At 56.0% G+C, this 8118-nt stretch overlaps 1 protein-coding gene across 1 annotated transcript; it reads right to left on the minus strand.

Moving 5' to 3' along the window:
• Positions 1–2712: 2712 nt before the first annotated feature.
• On the minus strand, positions 2713–4987 carry APOA4 (apolipoprotein A4; the record flags this gene model as incomplete). The annotated part of the gene is made up of 3 exons (XM_084249828.1): positions 4924–4987; positions 4488–4614; positions 2713–3685 (listed from the first exon to the last, which is right to left on the minus strand). Exons 1-3 carry the CDS (start codon positions 4970–4972, stop codon positions 2713–2715), a joined length of 1149 nt encoding a protein of 382 aa, XP_084105954.1. The 5' UTR covers positions 4973–4987.
• Between the last annotated feature and the right edge of the window lie 3131 nt (positions 4988–8118).

The following is an 8118-nucleotide window of genomic DNA, read 5'->3' on the forward strand; positions in this document are numbered from 1 at the left end:
AATTCCTGCCCTCCTAGTGGACTAAGTGTGCAGGTGGCAGTAGCACCTTAGCAACCCAGGGGTCAGCCCCAGGCCAGTGCTATAGCCACGTGTCACAGAGCGTGTCACTAGGGTTGGGGAGATAAGTAGTGAGTAGGGAGAGAAAATCACATTTATTGAGGACTTAGGCTGTGCAGTGACAGGATGTACAGGTAAACAGTTATCTTGCCTATACTTTGCCCAACATTATGCTAAGATACCTAACACATGCTGTTCCATTAGCCCTCCCAGGAACGTGAGCTAAGCATTGTTATCATGTCAAGCTTCCAAAGGAGGTGAAGTAATCTGCCCCCAGGCACCTCGTAGATTTCCAATCTGCCCCAATTAAGCAGACAGGATTCAGAGGGCCCAGGACCAGAACCACTGAGGCTGGGCCAGACTCTGCCTGTGGGTCCCCTGTGAGAGCACTTTGGGAGGGAGAAAGCCAGCCCAGAACATTCTGAGCCCTGCTCTCCAGGCTCCCAGGAAAACCCTATCAGGCCTGCACCCCGCTTTAGGAAGAAAAGGGTTGCTAGATGATACTGGTAGACATGGGGTCAAAGGGTAAAAGCCAGGATAGCAAGTCATTTGAGCAAAGTCTTGAACAAAGTCTTGGGCTCCTTCCTGGTGGGGCTCTGTGAGTCTCCCAGGTGGGAGAAGAGCCCACTGCAGAGGCTACAGCTGCTCACAGCTGGCTGTGCTGACAAGACAGCTCAGGGCCCAGCACCTACCCCAGAGGCTGGCAGCCTGGGCCCCCTTGCAGAGGACTCCTGGGCAGAGACTCTAGCCCTTCCCCCCCCCCCCACACACACACACACACATCCCAGGACTCATCTGCATCTCTTGGCCACACTCCTCAACACTGGAATCCATGGACTTAGCCGTCAAGAAATTTCTGAAATAAGCAGAAGTCATTTTTGTAATGGAAGTGGGGTATGGTGGGGTGGGGTAGAATAAACCAAAATTTACATAAATAAGTCAAGTTGAATGCACAGAAGAGACGCACTCGGAGAGGCAGTCTACCCTACCGTGCCGTCAGCTCTCCAAAGCTCACCATGTCCTGCTGATCCCCTGACCCCCTGAGAGTAAAGGGCAGTGTCAGACCCAAGCTCCACCAATGCTGTGCCACTCATTGTCCAGTGCCTACAACAGTGCCTGGCACATGAGGCCATTCAATAAACATGTGGCTATGAAACAGGGCTATGGGGGTGCTACAGCAACCAAGGACAGTGCCAATGGAAGTCACCGTCTGTGGGTTTCCACCCGTGTGCACAAGCACAAGACTCAAGGTGGATGTCAAGGCTCAGGGGACAACAACAAAGGGAAATTTAACAAACAGGGAAATCAAAGCATTTCTAAGGCCTCGGGTGGCGGGCTGTCTCACCCCAGATAGCGGCCAGTGTCCAAAAGTCCCAAACAAAAGGCTGCATATTCAAGATGGTGCCATCCTGCAACAGGGGCCTGGAGCACTCAGTGCGCTGGCAAGCAGATCAGGATCCAACACACCACAGCTGGAGGCGCCCACAGGCGGGCCGCTGAGGTGACACCACAGCAGCCCCAGCCACAGTCTGAAGGTCAAGATGGCCAGCACCAGGTGTTGGACCAGACAGCAAGAGGATACCCTGTGTTAACAGCTCTCAAAAGTGACCTGCGCCCAGAGTGCCAGTCACCAGTCAGCGGTGCTGCTCACCCGGTCGCCAGCAGTGGTGTTAGAAACACCAGCATTACAGCTCTCTGTGAGCTGCTGGCCCACACCACCCCCACCACCTCTCTGAAACACCGGGCCGGGGGCTCGGAGCTCCTTTCAGGCAGCCTCTCTCTTCGGAGTTTGGCTGTTGGATGCTTCTTTCTCCAGAGGCCAAGCACAAAATGGGAGTCTGGGCATCCCAAGCTGTCTCCTAGCCCTGCCTTAGAGCCTCATTCAGGGTCCCCCGACCTGGTTGACACCTGCCTGATTGGACCATTTGAGGACCATCAGCCCATCTGGCACTGAATAATTAACTAAGGAGCTGATGACCTCAATGGGTTCCTTTAGCTCGCACCTCACTGGTCCATTCTATGATCCAGGTGCCAAATCTGAAAAGGCTGACACAGGGCCAGCAAGCCCCGCCAGCCTGGAAACTCCCCCCAGGGGGTTCGTGTTCAAAGTAAGCGGGCACAAGGGAGGGCTGCCCACAGGCAGCAGCTTCTGGCACCGGGGGGAAAACCGCCAACTTTATCCAATGGCTCCCACCACTTAAGCAACGCTAGAAGAATGCCAGTCTTGACCCGCAGTCCACACCCGGCCCAGGCTTCAGTGAGGTGACTGAGCGGATTGCATCCTTGCTCCCGGAAGAGGGCGTGACATCTTTTCCCACCTCCTGCTTAGAATACTCCCCACGCCCCTACCCTCATCCCTCCTGCAGTCTCAGCTCCCCAGCCTTTGGCATCCCCTCTCCCAGTGTCCCCTGCTGCCCGCTGCTAAGCTCTGCCAAGCATTGTCCTACCCCCACCTCAAGCCCCGCAAGCCGGAGAAGTCACTCAGCAACCAGACTGAGCTAGTTTCTCAGGGATTTATTGAGTAGGGAGAGGTGCTGTCACTTTCTGCTGAACACGTATCCTCAAGGAGGTACAGGAACTGCTTGGGGACAGACAGACACACAGGGGGCAGGGCAGGACAGGTGTTGGTGGTGAGCTGTGAGCACCAGGGGCAGCTCAGCTCTCGACCAGGGCTGGGGGCTGCTCCTCCTGGGGGAGGGCCGGGGGCTGGTCCTGGCTCTCTTTCTCCTTGAGGGTGCTGAAGAAGGAGTTGACCTTGTCGCGCAGATCCTTCTCCAGGAAGCTCAAGTGGTCTTCCACCTCCCCCGCGTAGGGGCCCAGCTTCTGCCTGAGCTCCTCCACCTGCTGGACCATAACTTTGTTGAAGGTCTCGCCATAGGGCGCCACGCTCCGGCGGAAGGCCTCCACCTGCTGGTCCACCTGGCTGCTCAGCTCAGCCAGAGACTTCTGCAGCTCCTCCGTGTTGCCCCTCAGCTTACCGCGCACGTCCTCCGCCAGGGGCTCCAGCCTCTGCCGCATCTCGTCGGCGCGTGCGGAGATCTTGGTCTTCAGCTGGTCGGCGTTCTTCTTCATCTGGAAAGCCAGGCCCTCGAGCTGGTGGTTGAGCTTCTCCTGCACGTCCTTTGCAAAGGGAGCCAGGCTGCGGCGCAGCTCCTCCACATTCTGGTCGATCTTGACCTTGAGCTCATCGCCATAGGGTGTCAAGCGCCCCTTGATCTCCTCCACATTCTGGTCGAGCTTGGCCTTGAACTCCTCGGCGTAGGGAGACAGGGAGGTCTGCAGGTTGTCCACATTCTCGCGCAGCGCGGTCTCCATGCGCTGAGCGTAGGAGCTCAGCTGCTGCTTCAGCTGCTGGGTCTGCGCGTTGACCTGGGTGCGCAGCTCCTCCGTGTAGGGGCCGAAGCGCTGCTGCAGCTCGCGCACATTTTCCTCGATCTTCTGGCTCACCGCCTCCGCGTGGGGTTGCATATGGGTCCGCAGCGTTTCCAACTCTTTCTGAATCTCTTCCTTCAGCTTCGTGGAGTCCTTGGTCAGGCGTTCATGCATCTCTGTGGCAAAGGGCACCAGCTTCTTTTGCAGGTCGTCTGTGTAGGTGTTCACTTCCCCAAGTTTGTCCTGAAAGAGGGCGCTGCGGGGAGCAAAGGCACAAGGGGGCCGTGGTTACACGCGGCACTGTTTGCCCGCATCTTATCTCCTTCTCGCCACTCACGTCCTACACACCTGCCTAGGACAGGTGAGGGCTCAGGGGTGTCCCTGTGGCCATTCCCTATGGTGGTTGGTGATTTGAGAGAAGGCCTAAACCCCTGGATTTGAGGCGCAGTATCTACTATCATGTGTCCTTGATAAGGTCAACTCCTTCTTCAACACCCTCAAGGAGAAAGAGAGCCAGGACCAGCCCCTGGCCCACCCCTCAGATTTCCTCCCTCTGACCCACAGGTAAAACAGGTGGGCTTTGAGGTCCTGCGCAGCTCAGGTGTGCTGTGACATACAACCACATTTGCATGCAGAATGTCATGTGGGCCTCTTCTGGCATCTTCTAGGGACACCAGGTCCTGATTTCCTCACATATGTCCACCCTCAGAGACCTCCCAAGTATTGCCACGCCCTTCCCCTGATTTCACGCGGGCCTGTCTTTCTGGAATGTGGTGGAGCTCAGCTCCCACGATATCTCCCTCTCTCCCCTTCTTCCATGAGTCTCAATGCTAAGAAGTGGGCATTTATCCAGCTCTGGAAAGACAAGGTAAGAAGACACCTTGGGGACATTCAGTGCAGCCTCCCTGTTTGTGTATGGGATCCCTGGTTCAGAGACTTTAGCATCACCCACTGGGTCAGTGGGTATCGTCAGCTCAGGTCTCCTGCCTCGAGCTCTGCCCTTGCTGTCATTAGGTGACCTTTGAGCAGGCACGCCCTGCAAACTGTGCCCCTCTTACTTGATCTGCTGGGTCAGTTCAGACTTCTGGATGTGTTCCACAGCCTCCTTGGCATTGTTGCTCAGCTGGCTGAAGTAGTCCCACACCACAGTGGCCACCTGATCAGCATTGACCTCAGCCCGGGCACCTGGGAAGGAAACAGCACAATTCATGAGGACCGGTCTTGTTCTTTGTCGCTCTGTTCCTGCCCTGACCCACAGACTGGCTGATGGGGGAGGAAGCTCAACTCCTGAAATCCCTCTCTGTGCTTGGCTGGTAAGAAGCCACAGCGTCGTGGGAAACTGGTGCGGCACCAAAGCTGGTGACTGGCTATCTGGGAGCCAATGAGTGTTCAAAACTGTCCACACACCTTGGCCCTGGACCCTCCACGCCACTCCACTCCAGGCAGCGGTTGCATCCTGTACAAGCATCCCAGCTAGAGGTAGCTCCTACTCACCGGTGACAGCCACCAGGGCCAGGGTCAGGGCCACAGCCTTCAGGAACATCCTGGGCTCCTCTCTGGGCTGGGAGAGTCTCACTGCACTGGATCCAGGGGACCAGGGGAGCTCGCCTGGACTGCTGCTCTCTGAACTGACTGGAGTTTGAGCCAGCCAGCCATTTAAACCCGCGCCAGGCCTCTCTCCCCGCCTCCCTCCCCAGTGTGACTCCACGCTGGAAGGTGACACATTCCTAGGAGGCCTCTTGGACTTTTGTGACCCTAAGACGACGTGGAGCCAGCAGCAGACGGGGTCTGGGCAGCTGTTCTGTGCTGGCGCCACACCCAGTGTGGAAGGGAGGGGGAGGGGGAGCCACAGCTGTGGGAGAAACAAGGTCCAGGGAAGCCCCCGAGTCCAGGACGGATGCCCTAGAGGCCTGCTGGCAGCTCGGGGTCTGTGTCAGGCTTGGTGGAGGGGGCAAGGTTCACCAATCTGCTCTGAGCTTGGGGAGAAAGCCCCCACCTCCATATCTGCCATAGAGTGCTGGGCACTAGATGGGGGAGGCTGAGAACCCACAGATGGGGCAGTGAATTAAATCTAGGCTTCTGGTCTCCCAGGAAGAGGGGGCCCTTGAGAGCCCTTGGGCAGGGTGTGGGGAAGGCAGGGCCCTGTTCTCAAGGGGTTAGTTGGAAGTGCTCTTCTGTCCCTCTGCTGCCAGGCTGGGCCACCTTGGACCAGTGACTCAGCGTGACCTGGCTCTGAGTCCCAGTTTCTCCTTTGAAAAAGGGTGTGTTGGGAGCATAAGATGGGAGTGCACTTGAGAGGTGAGGAACGGAGTGCCTAGCACAGAGTAGACACTAAAAAATAGGTGCTCTGATGATTATTATTATTACACAACAGTGTTGTTTTCCTAACTTGGACCAAAACAGGGAGGGTGGCGTAGGGAGAGTGGCAGAGTTAGATCCAGTGCTCTGGGGGTCCCCAGGAGGACAGGAGGTGGCGTGACCAAGGCAGGGCCAGCCCAAGGCCTGCTTCCCGCCCCTTCCCCCCAGCCATATGCCCTGGGTAAGAGCAGACCTGGAGCCTCCCAGGGGGCCTCTCACCAAGGGAGGGGGAGGGGTGTGCCCAGAGGCCTTCTGCTTGGGCTTCTAAACTTATCTCCAAGTGAGGTAACATGCACGACCCTAGAAAGGTGGTCACCCAGAATACGTGGCAGCCTGGCCAGCTTGGACTCTCGGCTGGGCCCCCTGCCTTTTGTAAGGAGGTGAAGCTCATCTCACTCCCCTGTGTGAGCACAAGCCGGGCTGGAGGCTCCCCAGTTACCTGCCATTAGAATACATCACCGTTGTGGTGACCTGGATTGACCTCGTCTCTCCATTTTTCCACATTCACAAGTGGCTTGATGTCCCACAGAATGGAAGACAGCACAAGTGCTCCTGCTGCAGGACTGACAAGCCTGACACTGGAGGTGACCGTGGGAGGTGACCACAGGGTAGGGGGACTACACTACGGTGTCAGGGAGCTCGTCTTCCCTGGAGTGGCTGCTCGGCTCGTCAAAGTGCTTAAGGCCTTAGATTCTGGAGTCAGACTCCCTGGGCTCACAGCTGGGTTCTGTGTGACGTCGGTGTCTTAGTCTTGCTGAGTCTCGGCCATCTCGACAGAACAAGGCCCAGACCCTGCCTCTGGGGGCCTGAGGGTTCCATGAGCTGCCTGGTGTGAGGCTGGGACAGGACCTGCCTGGACTGGGCCAGCCCAGGGTGGGTCAAAGGTCAGCACTCAGTGCTCCCATCCCTTTCCCAGGTTTCGAAGAGGAGAGCCCTGGCATGAAAGACACCTCAGCTGCAGTTTGGCTTCCTGGACTGAGAGTGTGAGCAGCAGGTGACACCAGCGCGTGACGGGTCCAGAGTTCGCCTCTGTCTGGCTGTCAGGGGGTGCACACACAGGAGGAGCGTCTGTGCCCGTGGAGCACATCTGGAAGTTTCTACCAGCTGTGCACAGATTGATGTGGGTGTGCAGCTGCCCAGGATGTGCAGCCGTCCCTGGGCTCACAGCTAAGCCTGCAGCTGAGGGACTGGAGCTGGTGTGTGCACGCAGCCACAGCCTCGGGCAGGACATGCTGCCCCCTGAAAATGTGTTGTGGGTGGGGCACCGTGAATGAATGCATGTATGTCCCAACATCTGTGGGCATGTTTTGTATGAATCTGCAAAGGATTTGTGCTAGGAGTATGAGACCCTGTGCCCAGGTTAGAGGGTATGAGGTGCTGATGGAAAGACATCACTGCTGCCAGCTGAGCCTCCTGCTCTCTGGGACACAGGTTGCAGCATCTCCCATGGGGTCTGCCCTGGTGGGCACAAAGGCCCTGTAATATCTTTTTATTTCTTTTATAGTAATGGTTTGCAGCACTGTAAATGATTAAGAGAATAGGTTCACACCTCCGCAGATATGTGTCATCACCCCAAAACCACCAGCAAAGCCCCCGGATTCCTTTACCCTAGGCCAATAGGCTCTCTCCCCAGCTCACCCTCTAGTAGTTTCATTATATATATATATCTGCAGTTATGTTTCTAATATTTGTTTTGGTTTAATTTTATCTGTTCCTTTGCATAGTTTCTCTATATTCCACATATGAATAAAAACATCCAGTATCTGTCTCTCTCCTTCACACTTATTTCATTAGCATTATCCCTTCCAGTTCCTTCCATGTTGTCTCAAATGGTAAGGTTCATCTTTTTTTACACCTGAGTAGTATTCCACATCTTCTTCATCCACAACTCTGTCATGGGGCACTTGGCTCTTGTAAATAGTGCTGCAGTGAACATAGGAGAACAAATAAACATTCAAATTAGTTGTTTTTGCATCATTGGGGGCCTAGGTGATCTTGCACGTGATGCCTTCTTCTCTGAGCTTCGGGCTCCTTGTTGCTACAACAGACTTAATGGCTGGTGAGACAAAGAAGCTGAGAGTCCAGCATTAGCTACAGCCCCTATCCTGTCCACCCACAGGGGTGGAGCCAGAGATCACACCGGATGCAGAGCAGGGAGGGCTCAGGAACAGGCCTGGCCAAGGACAGGCAAGTCACATGGACACAAACCCCACATACGTTCCACACAGGCCTGCCCCCGGCAGAATGAAAGGAGACAGCTTGGGTAACAGAGAGGATCTGGCTGAGAAACTGGGAGGAACCGCCAGCATGGAGAGCATGGAAACCTGAACG

Source organism: Talpa europaea (assembly GCF_964194135.1).
Source record: "Talpa europaea genome assembly, chromosome: 12".
In the NCBI taxonomy this organism is placed as follows: Eukaryota; Metazoa; Chordata; class Mammalia; order Eulipotyphla; family Talpidae; genus Talpa; species Talpa europaea.